Raw genomic sequence first — 15,189 nt, 5'->3', positions numbered from 1 at the left:
TATGCCGCCATCTTGGATCTCCTCTCCTCTTTCTGCTTTTAATATTCTCTCTTTGTCTTTTGCCCTTGGCATTTTAATTATGATGTTTCTTGGTGTGGTCCTCTTTGGATTACTTTTGTTTGGGGTTCTGTGCGCTTCCTGGACTTGTAAGCCTATTTCTTTCACCAGGTAAGGAAAGTTTTATGTCATTATTTCTTCAAATAGATTTTCTGTATCTTGCTCTCTTTCTTCTTCTGGCACCCCCATAATTCTGATGTTGGTACACTTGAAGTTGTCCCAGAGGCTCCTTACACTATCTTCATATTTTTGGATTCTTTTTTTTCTTTTTGCTCTTCCAGTTGGGTGTTTTTTACTTCTTCGTATTTCAAATTTTTGACTTGATTCTTGGTATTCTCTAGTCTGCTGTTGGATCTCTGTATATTATTTTTTATTTCAGTCAGTGTATGCTTAATTTCTAATTGGTCCTTTTTCATATCCTTGAGGGTCTCACTAAATTTCTTGGAGGTTTTCTAGAAAATTCTTGAGTAACCTTATAACTGTGGTTTTGAACTCTGTATCCTGTAGTTTGCTTTCCTCTATTTCATTCATTTGTGACCTGTTTCCTTGTCTCCGCATTTTGGCTGCTTCCCTGAGTTGATAGAGTGGCTTTGTGTGCTAGGTGTCCTATAGGGCACAGTGGCTCAGCCTCTGCAGTTACCTGAGGTGGACTCTCTTGGTGCACCCCTTCGTGGGCTGTGTGCAGAGTCTTGTTGTAGTTAAGCCTTGATTGCTGTTGGTTTCACTGGGTGGAATTGACCTCCAGACCAATTGGCTGTGAGGACCAGTTTTATCTACAATGGGAGAACTGCTGTGCTGGAAACACCCTTATGGGGCAGGACTTGCTTCAGTGGGGCTTTGGTGCTCACTGAGTCTGCCCCCTGAGTGTGTCTCTTATGGATCTGAAGAATTGTAATCTGATGTGGTCTCACTTTGACCACTGGGTGCACTGGCTCTTGGATCTCCAAGGAGGTGCAAAGTCAACCACTGCCTGAGGCCACCCAGCAGGAGCTACAGAGATATCTGCAGATTCCTCCTCTTAGTCTGGGGTTTGGAGGTGCCCAGATGAGGCACAGCTGTGAAGCAATGCAGGCTGCTGATGAGCCTTAGGCCTTCTTTTGGAAGCTCTGGGGTTCTTTGACCCAGCTGCGGTTTGTTAGGTTAGGTTGCAAAAGGCCAGGCCATTCATATGCAAACACCTCTGCACACAGCCTGGGTGGCGTTGTAAATTGGGTGGAGCATGGTTTCAGAGAATCACAGGGCAGTGCAAACAGCAATGGTTGCCTGTTGACCCTGTCCCAGATAGGTCCCTGGGTCTCTGTCCTGCGGCCCTGTGCAGAAACAATGAACGCTGCGACCACCTCTGAGAGAAAGCCACCCTTGTGTTCTGGCCTGATGCCAGACAGTCCAGTTTCTCCCTGTATGAGTCTAAGTCCCCAGAGTCTCACCTGGAATTCAGAGCAGTCGGGAGTTTGTATCTCCCTCCAGATTGAAAAAGACAGTATACCCAGTTGCCAGCCCGTTTCCACAGCGCCTCCATACCCTCACTCTTCCTCTCCTCTGCACCTCCTACCAGTCTAGATGTGCTTTTCTCTTTCCTTCTTGTTGTAGAACTTCCACTCAGCCAGCTTTCTCATGGTTCTGGATGATATCTGTTTTTCTTTTAGTTGTAGTTTTGATGTGGTTGTGCGAGACAGCAAGTTCAGGTGTTTACCTATGCCACCATCTTGGTTCCTCTGTATTGGATTTTTTACCTCTCTCCTAAGACATCAAATTTTATTTTCCTACCTGCTTTCTGCCATTAGACTCACTAATTCCCTTTGAAATGAAATACTAATTACTTCTTAATTCATAACTTTCTCCTCTGATTTACCCAACATTAGAAGGGTAAAATATAATCTAGGTTTGGGCTTCCTGAAATCTAGTATTTAATTTGGAAAAGTAATTACATAAAGTGAAAGCTGTTCATTAATTAATTCTTCCAATTAACATTTACTGAGCTACTATTCCTGTAAGGCCCTGTGCTAGGTATTGTGGGGGAAATTCTAGAAAGCTTAGGACAAATTTTTTTCCTTACAGGGAACATACTAATCAGCACTGGAGAGGAAAAATAGAGCAATTAAAGTTCATGAGCCTAGTGATTGAGAGAAACAGTAATGCAGAGTATAGCATGCAGACAATGAAGCACTACTCAGCTTGACTAGTATTTTAATGTCTGCTTGTTTTCCAACTGGTTGCTCAGAAACAATTTTTTGTGGTTTTCTTTACCTAAATTTTCCTTTTATTAGCTACCAATTTTGTCTCTTGGATTTACCCCTCCTTTCTGCCAAAAATTCCCAAACACCTTACCTTCCCATGCATTCCCAGTATCATTTCAGGGTTCAATCTCAGGTCTTTTCTTAGCTGAAAAACAAATTTCTTCTAAATTATTTCCTACTCTGCATCTTTTCAAATTACTACTAAAATTTTCATTTGCTATTAAAAACGTCTTACTCTTTAGGCCTTTATCAGTATCAATTGATCTTGGGTTTAGTCTTACTCAACTTAATATCTGTCATCACCAGTCTCATATCAACTTCTTTATCCTGGCTCACTCACAGAAACCTGCTAAACCCTGAAGGACATAAACTTAATAGGAGTCTAACCTGGTTCTATCCCATATTTTCCTGGGAATATATCTGGATCTTCAACTGAACTTTGGTCCTATCTGCCAATATTGGTCTTGAATCTATGTGACAGAGGCAGTTTTTGTGATAGGAAAAGGTCACTGAATTTTTGGGGTATGTTCTCGTTTGAATTACTAAAATTCTCCCTATTTGACTCCTGTGCCAATAATTGAAAACTGGCTTATTCATTTCTCAGTTGAACATTATTCATCTCTCTCTCTCTCTCTCTCTCTCTCTCTCTCTCTCTCTCTCTCTCTTCACCTGCTTGTTTTCAACTCAGAAAACAAAATCGACTTACATTATATATGGTACAGTCTCCCGTTCTTTCTATTCCTAATCCACAACTCAGAATAGAGAATGAGTTTATATTTCAAAACCTCCCCAGTCATGCATCATGCCTGGGTGGTTTCCTCTTATCTCCCTGAAACACTGTGAAAAACAAAGAGAAACGGTGCTTGTTAAGCTTGATAAAACTTTATCTCTGGGAACAGACAAGACCTACCCTTGGATTTACTGGCCAGTAAATAAAAAGAGTGAAAATAGTGCTTATTAAATGTGTGTGGAGGGAAACATTGAGGAAGAGAGTGCTATACTCTCCCAAACAAGAAAACAATAAAGAAGAAAGGAAATGAAATTAGAGGGGAGGGGCCTGCTCTTGTTCTCTCATTTGTCTGCTTTGCCAGACACTCCTCCATTTCCTGCTCCCAGCACATAGAATCACATGTGAGTACACACACTTTCTCCAAGAAGATGGACTCTGTGCGTTTGAAACAATCTGAGGCCCTGGGAATGAGGAAATGTCAATGCCAGTGGGGAAAAAGTGACTGGGGATGGCAGAGAGGGGCTTCCTGATCATAAGCCTTTCTCAAAACAAACCCAAATCCCCTTCCCTGAATGTGGAGCACTTAAGGCCTGTGCAAGTGTCAATATCTTAGATGGATTTGGTTCTTTAAATAAAAAAAATTAATATATATTTTTATTATTTATAGTATTAGAGATGTCTCCCATTTACCTCCCTTTACATCATCCTCTCAGCCCCTATCCCCCCGCAGCTCCTCACCACACTATTGCTTGTGTCCATGGGCTATGCATATAAGTATACAAGAGGCCCAGTGCATGGAATTTGTGCATGGGGGCGGGGTTCCCCTCAGCCCAGCCTGCACCCTCTCCAATCTGGGACCCCTTGGGGGATGTCCGACTGCCGGTTTAGGCCCAATCCTAAACCAGCAGTCGGACATCCCTCACAATCCTGGACTGCTGGCTCCTAATTGCTCACCTGCCTGTCTTCCTAGTTGCCCCTAACTGCCCCCCACCCACTGCTGGCCATGTCGCCCCCAACTGCCCCCTTGCTGGCCTGATCGCCTCTTACTGCCCCATCTGCTGGCTTGGTCGCCCCCATCTGCACCCTGCCACCAGCCTGGTTGCTGCTAACTGCCCCCCCCCCCGCGCTGGCCTGGTTGCCTCTTACTGCCCCACTTGCAGGCCTGGTTGCCCCCAACTGCCCTCCTCTGCCAGCCTGGTTGCCCCTAATTACCCCCCCTGCTGGCCTGGTTGCCCCCAACTGCTCCCCCCACTTGCCTAGTCACCCCTCACTGTCCCCTTGCCAGTCTAATCGCCCCCAACTGTTCCCCCCTGCTGGCCTGCTCACCCCCAACTGCACCCCCCACCAGACTGGTTGCTGCTAACTGCCTTCCCCCCCACCGCTGACCTGGTTACCTCTTACTGCCCCACCTGCTGGCCTGGTTGCCCCCAACTGCCCCTCCCCCACCGGCCTAGTTGCCCCTCACTGCTCCCCTTGCCAGCCTAATCACCCCCAACTGACCCCCTCTGCCAGCCTAGTTGCCCCTAACTGCCTCCCTCTGCCAGCCTGGTCGCCTCCAACTTTCACCCCTGCTGGCCTGGTCGCCCCCAACTGCACCCCCCCTACCAGCCTGGTTGCTCCATGCAGCCTGCTTGTTCAGTCGTTTGGTCATCCCTCACTAACCCCCCTGCCGGCCTGGTTGCCCCACGCAGCCTTCTTATTCAGTTGTTTGGTTGTCCCTCACCAATCCCCTTACCAGCCTGGTCGTAGGCAGCCATCTTGTGAGGGTGTGAGGGTCAATTTGCATATTACCTCTTTATTATATAGGATAAGTTCTTTGGTTTATCTCTTCTTGTTCCCCAACCCCCACATCAAGGTATGTCTGTCTGTTCCACACCTTCATACTTCTGGTCTTATTTTATTGGTCAATTCATTTTGATCATTAATTTGATCCACAAACAAGTGAAGTCATGGAATATTTGTCTTTCTCAGATTGGCTTATTTCACTTAGAATAATATTATCTAAGTACACCCATGCCATCCCAAAGGGTAAGACTCTTTTTTACACCTGCATAGTATTCCATTGTGTAAATGTCCCACAGCATTTTTTATCAATTCATCTACTGATGGGAACTTGGGCTATTTCCAGATCTTAGCTATTATAAATAGCACTGCTATGAAGATAGGGGTGCATATATTCTTTCTGATTGGTGTGTGTGTTTTTTTATGATATATTCCCAGAAGCAGGCCAAATGGAACTGCCATTTTTAATTTTTTGAGGAAATTCCTTACTGTTTTCCACAGGGGCTGCACCAATCTTCATTTCCACCAGCAATGAACTAGTGTTCCCCCTGCCCTCATCCTCACCAGCACGTTTGTTGATTTTTTCATGATAGCTATTCTGACAGGTATGAGGTGATATCCCGTTGTGGTTTTAATTTGCATTTTTTTCTGATGATTAGGGACTTAGAAAATTTTTGCATATGTCTCTTGGCCATTTGTATGACCTCCTTGGAGAAGTGTCTATTCAGGTATTCTGACCATTTTTGTAATTGGGTTGTCTTCCTTTGATTGAGTTGTATGAGTGCTTTATATATTTTGGATATTAACCCCTTATCAGATGTATCATTGGCAACTATGTTCTCCCATATGGTGGGCTCCCTTTTGCATTGTGATGGTGGTTTCTTTTCCTGTGCAAAAGCTTTTTATTTTGATGTAGTCCCATTTATTTATTGTTTTCTTTATTTCATTTTTCATAGGAGATGTATCGGTAAAAATTCTGCTACCTTAGATGTCTGAGATTTTACTGCATATGTTTTATTCTAAGATTTTTATGGTTTCATGTCTTACATTTAAGTCTTTTATCCATTTTTAGTTTATTATTGTATATGGTATAAGCTGGTGGTCTATTTTCATCTTTTTGCATGTGTCTTCCTAGTTTTCCCAACTCCTTTTGTTGAAGAAGCTGTATTTACACCATTATATGTTCTTGCCTACTTTGTCAAACATTAATTGACCATAATGATGTGGGTCAATTTATGAGGTTTCTGCTTTGATCTATTGGTCTATATGCCTGTTCTTGTGCCAGTACCAGGCTGTTTGGATTATAATGGCTTTGTAGTATAGTTTGATATCTGGTATTGTGATCCCTCCAACTTTGTACTTCTTTCTCAAGATTGCTGCAACTATTCGGGGTCTTTTATTGTTCCAATATAAATTTTTGGTTTATTTGTTCTGGTTCTGTGAATTATGTGTTAATATTTTAATGGGAATTGGATTGAATCTATAGATTACTTTGGGTAGTATATACATTTTAATTGTGTTAATTTCCCCAACCCATGAACATGGAGTACATTTCCTTTATTTTATTTTATTTTGTTTGTATCTTCCTCTAGTTCTTTTTTCAATGTTCTATAGTTTTTCAAGTACAGGTCCTTTACCTCCTTGTTTAAGTTTATTCCTGGGTATCTTATATTTTTACTGTTGCAGTGGTAAATGGGATTGCTTTTTTAGTTTCTCTTTCACAGAGTTCATTATTAGTGCATAAAAAGCCATCAATTTTTGGGTGTTGATTTTTTATCCTGCTACCTTGCTGAATTAATTTATTAAGTTCAGTAGTTTCCTGGTGAAATATTTAGGATTTTCTATGTACAATATCATGTCATCTTCAAATATTGAGAGTTTTACTTCCTCCTTTCCAATTTGGATGCCTTTTATTTCTTTTTCTTGTCTAATCACTGTGGCAAAGACTTCCAGTACAATGTTGAATAAGAGTGCTAAAAGCAAACATCCTTGTCTTGTTCCTGTTCTTAAGGATAACACATTTAGTTTTTGCCCAGTGAGTATGATACTGGGCATAGGTTTTTCATATGTGGCTTTTATTATGTTGAGCTATGATCCCTCTAATTACATCTTACTGAAAGTTTTTATCAGAAAAGAGTGCTAGATTTTGTCGAATGTTTTTTCTGAATCTATTAGTATGACCATATGGTCTTTATCTTTCAACTAGTGCCTTGTGCACAGATTTGTGCACATCGAAAGGAAAATAATTGGAAGAAATATTTTAATATTTAATATTGGATTTTGTATTCCACATGCTCCATGTACCATATTTGATTTTACAATTTGAAAAAGTAGAGGGCACTGGTATTCATTAGAAGTTTCTGCCTTAACTATATGGTCAATGTCATGTTCCATTCATAATTTGGATTCACTATCTAATGTCAATAATATGTGAGCATGAGGGAGTCCGTGTTTCTGAAATTCAATGACATGAAATTTAGCTGTAACTTTGCCAAATAAATTGAATTTACATATATAATTTAAAAGAGCATTCAGCTTAATATTAAAAACCCTGGCTACCAAGTCAGGTCTGTTTTCAACTTTTTGCCAGCGGTATAAATTATTTGTAATATCTGCCCATTTTGGGTTGCACGTCATGGTTATGAATAAATCGGGCTTGCCATACTTCATTACAATTGCCATAACATCCTGATATCGCTATTGCATATTTCTGGGTCTACCCTCAAAAGACAATGGAAGTATTATCATTTTACCAACTGGCACATTGTGATTTTCAGATCTAAATGTGAAATAATCCATCAAACCACTATATTTTTCAACTCTCAACTTAGATTGGTTTGCTTTAATGAAATTTATCCAATTGGCTTCCATTTTTGAATATGAATCAACAGTATACAGTTGAGTTGATTTTCCTGCATTTAAAATAGGATTGAACATGTCCCAGACAGAGATTAAATCCATAATATTGCATTTGTGTGACTCATGTCCTTACATTTTGTCTGGTACTATTGTTGATTACACTGTTGTCTCTGAGTCTTGATGCAATATCTGTTCCCTGGCCTTATTCACCATGTGGAAAAAGAATAGGATGCATTAGTGCATCTAATGTAGGAAACAGAATACTGATTTGTTTCATTTTAGTGACATTCGGATTATTGGGATCTGGTTTACAATGAATGAGCAGGTTCCTTTCAAAAGGAGGTTCTCCATCTTCATTTCTGAATATGATGGCAACTTTGGTTACACGGGGATAATTGTATCTACCCAGATCACTATTACGATTATATTTAATTGCCATTGTTACTTCCATTGGAGCAATACCTTTCACTTCTGCTTCAGATTGGGCTTCCTTTTCTATCTCATGGAGCATCTTGTATGATTTTGTTAATTTGTTTATTTCATGCATGAGGTTGTTGATGTTGATCATGAGTCTTTCTGAGCAACCTTGGTTTTCTGACTTTGCTAATCTTTTACTCGTCACTTCGGCAGTGTTTAAAATGTAGAGTTGAGCAAACTTCTGAGAAATACCATCTGAAGGATGTAAAATTTCAGTACAGTGATAAATTTGACCATGTATTCTAAAACAGTATGGCCCATATCCTGATGGTGATGTGATATTTGTACCCATTGAAGCAAAAGCACTATTTATGGAACAAATATTTTCCATAAAAATTTTACTGTCAAAATCTTCGTTTATCATTAATATTTTAAAATATGCCGGGTATTCTGGAAAATTTATATCATTTGGACAAACTTTACCTTTTCTGCAACATCAAGTAAATTTTATATCAGATGTTTTTTCATTGGAGAAATTTAGTGATAGGCAAAATTGACAGGTAACAGTCATTCCACCACAAGTATGCTCGATAATTGCATCCTCATTTATTTCATTTTCGCTGTGAAGGCAGTTCCTACCAGTATTGGTAGTACTTGTTGATGACAGTTTTTCAGACATATTCTGTTGACGACGCCACTTTCTTTTAGACGCAGAGGTACGTTGTGCCAATAGTTGGTCTTCAGACATATTCTGTTGATAATGCCAGCTTCTTTTAGCTGCAGCGGTACAATTGGGGCTGGCTGGATGGGGAGGGACCATGGGAGAATGGCCTGCTTAGAAGGGACTGCAAAGGGCTTCAGGGTGTGTCCAGCCCCCATCTTGCCCCAGAAGCCCCAGCTCATGCCCCCAGCCTTGCAGCCCTGCAGCCCCACCTGGCACCCTGCCTTGGCCTGGTGCTGCCCTCTCACCTGCTACACCATCCCACCACAGTCCCACTCTCATCAGGGCCCATTGGGGCTGGCAGCACCTCCACTGATGCCAACTTCCAGCGCTGCATTGTCAATGCCTGCCATGTTCCGCACCCCCCCCCCCCCCCGTGGTCAGGGCATGTCATAGCAAGCAGTGATTGAACTCCCAATCTCCCGGTTGAACTCCCAAGGGGGCAATTTGCATATTAAGCTTATATATATTTGTTTATGTGATGAATCACATTTATTGATTTGCAAATATTGTACCAGCCTTGCATCCCTGGAATAAATCCCACTTGATCATTGTGTATAATCTTTTTAATATATTGCTGGATCCTATTTAGTAATATTTTTGAGGATTTTAGCATCTGTGCTCATCAGGGATATTGGCCTGTAACTTAGTTTCTTTGTAGTGTCTTTATATAGTTTTGGAATTAGGGTAATGCTGGCCTCATAAAAAGAGCTTGGAAGGGTTCCTTCATCTTGAATTTTTTGGAATAGTTTGAGGATAGGTGTTAGTTCTTTGAATGTTTGGTAAAATTTTCTAGTAAATCCATCCAGTCTAGAACTTTGGTTTGCTGGGGGGTTTTAAAATTACTGCTTCAATTTCATCAGTTGTTATTGGCCCCCCTCAGGTTTTCTCATTCTTTCTTATTGAGTTTGGAAGATTGTATGTTTCTAGAAATTTGTCCATTGTGGCCAGGTTGTCCAGTTGGCATAGTATTGTTGTTTGCAGTATTTGCTTACAATCCTTTGTATTTCTGTGGAGTCCGTTGTTATATTTCCTCTTTAATTTCTTGTTTGATTTATTTGGGTCCTCTCTTGTTTCTTGATGAGTCTGGCTAGGGTTCATCAATATTGTTTATGTTTTCAAAGAACCATCTCTTGGATTAATTGATCTTTTATACTGTTCTTAATTCTCTATGTCATTTATTTTTGCTCTGATCTTTATTATTTCCTTCCTTCTACCTTCTCTGGGCTTTTCTTGCTGTTCTCTTCTAATTCATTTAGTTGTAGGATTAAATAGTTTTATTACTTTTTCTTGTTTCTTGAGGTAGGCCTGTAGTGCTATGAACTTCCTTCTCCAGGCTGCTTTCACCATGTCCGATAGGTGTTGTGTGGTTTTTGTGTTCATTTTCATTTGTTTCCAGGACATTTTCAATTCCTTGCTTGATCTCATTAATAACCCATTCATTGTTTAATAACATGCTATTTAGCCTCCATGTATTTGAGTGTTTTCGAGTTTTTTCATTGTAATTGATTTCTGACTTCATGCCATTGTTATCTGAGAAGGTGTTTGGTATTATATCCATTTTTTTCAATTCACGTACTCATTTTGTGTCCTAACATTTGGTTTATCTTTAATGTTGGTGAATCTGGTCCCTTGGTGTGTCTATCCTGGGCCCCCTGGAAGCTTCTCTAGTGCAGGTCAATGTGAATTACTGTCCCTTTCTGGCCCTGGGCAACCTGATTGAGGTCTGAGGGGTTGAAGCCCCTAGTAGTCCAGTGGACAGGGACTCCTTAGCCCAGAGGCTTCGTCTACTTCTAGTCTTATGCTTTGATTGTCCCTGTTCTAACTGTACTCCCTTTCCCATAGAAATGGGCTCTGTGATGGTATTCTGGTCTTGGCCAAGATGATTTGATCAAACTCGTGTTGTCTGGTGTTTCCAGTAGCTTGTAGGAGGGTGGGGCAAGCCCTTCCTCTCCTTCTAATTCCCCAGCTCTGTCTGATTTTCTGGAACCTCCTCTCTGTCACCTGCAGGGGCACATATTTGTCACCCCAGAGTGTCCCCCCTTTCCTCAGGTCACTGCAGGTCAGGTCAGAAGCAGCTGATTTGTTGTCATAAAGAGGGGACCTACCCTGCATTCCATGTGGGCAGGGCTGATCTCCTTCCTGGACCTACTTACTATTCAGCCCCCTTCCAGCTCACCTTCACAAGTTCCTGCAAGAAATAGAAGGCCCCACAGATTCAATGTTAAGTGTGTCCTTCAGACCCCTCCAGTGTAGGCTGGCCCTGAACTCCACTGCATGGCCTTTTCCCCTGGAAAGAGAAGTTTTCCAGGCTGCATGATGGTGGGGTGCTAGTGCTAATCTATCCCCAGGCTCCACAGCCAGTACCCTCGAGGCCTTGTCTCTCAGTCTCAGGCCCTCCCCTCTTGCCTACAGATCTGCAGCCTTTTCAGTCTCCTCAGATCCTCAGTTCTATAGGTCCAGGACAGGGTAAACTATATCCACCTCTCCCAGCCTTCAGCTCAGTTCCTGCCCCTGAGACTTGGTAGTAGAATGGAGCAGCTGGGCTCTAGGGTGACGGTGGCAACACAGTAGTGGTGGCAGTAGTTAAGTACACGGCAGGGGCAACAGCCCTGCTGGGTCAGTTAATTGTGGTTGCAGGGCAGTGACACAATGTCTAGACTGGGTCCCCAGAGGTACACAAGTTCAGGTTGGGTGTGTGCCAGGTACACAGAGGCCCTGCCGGTGTCTTTTTCAGGTGTGTAGGTCTGAGTTGTGACCTCTGTGGGCACATGGGGACCGGGGTGGGGTGAGTCTCGATGGTGGTGAAGCTTGGCACCTAGCCCCTGCTGCTTCCTGCAGCCTCCTCCAAATTAGAACCTTGCAAACCTTTCAAGGTGGTGCACTCTCCAAGTTGGAACTATGCCTAGGGAGTAGCTGTGGTGATAGCAGAGGCTCTTCGTGCCCACAGCTGTCATCTGCAGATGACAACATGGAGTCCCGCTGCTGTTCCCTTAGGTGCATAGCCTGGAGTTGTCTGTGGCAGGCACACTCGGGCTTTCTTTGCTGCTGTCGCTGTTTATTTAGGTGCTTGGACTTGGGGTTGTGTCTTTAGGGTGCACATGTGTGTGCCAGATCCAGGACAGGGGTGCCTATGGGTTTAGGCCCTGACCTCAGCTAGTCCGGGTGATAGCAAGGTTGGGTGCTCAGCCACTGCTGCCTCCTCTCAAGGAGGACTTTGTAAACCCTTCAAAATGGCATGGTCTCCAAGCCAGAGCAGATCCCCGGGAGTGCCTGTGGCTGCAGCAGGGGATTTTTGGCCAGGAGAGCCCCGAACCCCACCTGCCACCCAGGCTCCCCATGATAGTACTGTCCTTCACACACACACACACACACACACACACACACACACACACACACACATACTCGCCCTCTCACTCCCTCACTTACAGTTTTTCCCTCACTCCAGTCCTGCTGGCCACCATGTTCTGAAACTAAATAAATTTTTGTACTGAATTAAAATAAATTAAGCTATCTCAAAACTGCAAAGTAAGTCTGTGGTAGTTTCGTTTAAACAGCTTCATTAGTTTAACCAATTCCTTTCACTGATCCTTGGAGATGTTTGTTGTGAAATATTCCTGTTGGGCTGGGCTCTGAGTATGAAGAGATTAGAGAACAATGAACCCCATGCTCAGTTTCTTGGCCCTACCTGAAGGGTCATGTTATTACTGAACCACCTCCATGCCATTTGACTACCACTGAACATCAAAATGACTTTTGATACTTAAGGAAAATAGCTTTGATGATAAAGACTTTTGAGTTGTTAGAACCTGGGTATTTTAGTACTTAATGTTTATACCGTAACAACAAGACAGGTAATAGTAAGTGTTGGGTGTCTGAAAAAGGAACTTTCTCATTCACTGCTGGTGGGAATGTAAATTGGTACAGCCACTACGGAAAACAGTATGGAAGCTCCTCAAAAAATTAAGAATAGAGTTACCATATCTACACAAAAATTTTAAAAACATTTATTTGCAAATATATATGCTCACCTATGTTCATTGCAACATCATTAAAATTGGCCAAAACATGGAAACAACCAAAGTGTCCTTCAATAGATGACTGGATAAAAGAGATGTGGTACATATATACAATGGAATACTACTCAGTCATAAGAAAAGATGTAATACTGGCATCTGCAACAACATGGATGGATCTCGAGAATATTGTGCTAAGTGAAATAAATCAGACAGAAAAAGCCAAGAACCACATGATCTCACTCATATGTGGTATATAAAACTGAAAGTAACGAACAAACACGACAAACAAAAACTCATAGACACAGACAACAATATGAGAAAGGGGGTGGGAGGAAGGTAGTATAGGATTAAGGAGATCAAATATGTGATGACAAGGAAATTTGACTCTGGGTGGTAAGCACACAATGGAATATACAGATGATGTATCATAAACTGTACACTTGAAACCTATATAATTTTATTAACATATGTCACCCCAATAGATTTAATTTAAAAACCAATAGACTTGAAAGATGTATAGAGTCAGGATGGATCTAAATGCTGTTCACAGTGGGAAGAATTGACATGGAAAATAAACCAGGAAACTGAAAGTCGGTGTGGAGTTCCTACTATACCCCCTAAAAGATCCTGTAATTCCCCATATGTTTAAGGATCTGGTTGTTACTAGTAGGATGTGTGCCCCTCTCCTGCTTGAGGATATGTGTCTACTGCCTCAGGGTCTGGGTCCAGTAAAAGAGTTATCACTACATGACATGTCCCACAAGAAAGCCAGAGATCCTGAGTTTCTTGTGGATACCCTGGTGGACCAGGAAAAAAAAAATCCCATACCCCCAAGTAAATTAGTTTTATAAATTCCAAGTCCTAATAATTTCAAATTAAAAACTCTTTTGTACAAAGTCAGTTTTCACAATTGATTAGATTTTTACTTTTTTTTTGTTGTTTGTTTCTTTGGTGTTTTTTTTTTTTTTTTTTTTTTTTTGGATCTAGATTTTTACTTTTGAAGCCTCTTTGGGGTTGTGCGTGGGTTAGAATCCACTGGGTTACAGGGAAGGGTGAGGCTTCAGGAAATCGGACCTAGAGTTACTTCAAGCGTTGAGAAGACAAAAACTCAGGAGAGCTGCTGTGAGTAAGAAGAAACTTAAAGAGACAAAGTAGAGCTAAGGGAAAGCTTTCAAGCAGGAAATATATTTCGATGAGTTGAACAATTTACATTATGTGCAAAGCCTGTGCTAGGCACTTTAAGGGAAAATGTAACCATATAAATAATGAAACATTCAGCATTTGTTTAAATTCTAAAAGTTATGACATACAGGTGTAAGGTAGAGAGAATAAATATTGGGGACTTCACCCAAGGGAGAAGGATATGAGCTATGCTTTCTAAGACAAGTGGGAAGTAGATAAATGAAAGTAGAGAGAGGGGGGAGCATTTTAAGTTGTGGGAAAATGGAGCACACCCTGTGTATTAGGGCAATGCTTCTGAATCTGCAATGTGCACACAAGTAACATATTCTGATTCAGTAGGTCTTGAGTGGGGCCAGGATTCTACATTTCTAACAAGCTTCCAGGTGATGCTGCTGCTGCTGGTCCATAGAATCACACTTGAAGTAGCAAGGGATTATGGAAACAGAGAGGCTGGTTGCGGCAGAGAATTTATCTTGGAAAGGGTGAGAAATTAGACTGAAAGAATTATTGGAAGTTCCAAAAGACATTCAAGGAATCAAAAGGGAGTACCAGGTAAGAACAGCACACACCATCATTTAAATGATTAGATTACCCAGAAAACAGAGGCAGCAACAATGGGAAATTCTCTTGCAATTTACTATGCATAGGAAAAACATGCCCAGATTTGTAACTTCCAGTGGGGAGCTCTCTTAGCTAATGTGGCCAGGTTTGTTATTTTCTTAATTAGTCTCCAAATGGGGCCTGTGTGCAAGTGCAGACTGAACAAACCCCTTCCATCGGTTTTCCTGATGCTCCCCGACCATAATTATGCTGGGTGATGAAGAATGAGAGGTGGGTTTCTATACAATAAGTAATGATTATATTCCAGTCATTAAAGGGATTCAGCAGGGAATTTCAGTTATAAACATTTGGTCCTAGATACATATCAAAGTTTTCTCTTTTTCCTTCTCACATCAAGAAACACAAGCCAAGTATAAATACTAGAAACCAGAAAAGTAAAACAGGTTTTACCCCATTCTTGCATGCTGACTGCTGGCTTTAAAGATTTATTATAAGTACCTGGTAACCCAGTGTGCACCAAGTGTCAGTAGATGATTCATTCTGTTTCCTGTAAGATACTAAATATCTCAGAGCCTGAGCTTTTTTATCTACAAAAAAGGGATCACAATGACTTGTTCCACAGAC

At 41.6% G+C, this 15,189-nt stretch overlaps 1 protein-coding gene across 1 annotated transcript in view; it reads right to left on the bottom strand.

The window, feature by feature from the left end:
• The window catches only part of LANCL3 (LanC like family member 3), a 48,289-nt gene extending 39,328 nt beyond the window's left edge, over positions 1 to 8,961 (bottom strand). Inside the window, 1 exon segment of the mRNA XM_054718991.1 lies at positions 8,803 to 8,961. Coding sequence (XP_054574966.1) covers positions 8,803 to 8,961 — 159 coding nt within the window.
• Positions 8,962 to 15,189: the final 6,228 nt, after the last annotated feature.

This window comes from Eptesicus fuscus, chromosome 1 (genome assembly GCF_027574615.1).
Source record: "Eptesicus fuscus isolate TK198812 chromosome 1, DD_ASM_mEF_20220401, whole genome shotgun sequence".
Taxonomy (NCBI): Eukaryota; Metazoa; Chordata; class Mammalia; order Chiroptera; family Vespertilionidae; genus Eptesicus; species Eptesicus fuscus.
Note: the sequence above shows the minus strand (reverse complement) of the source record. Positions and strands in the feature narration are given on the sequence as shown.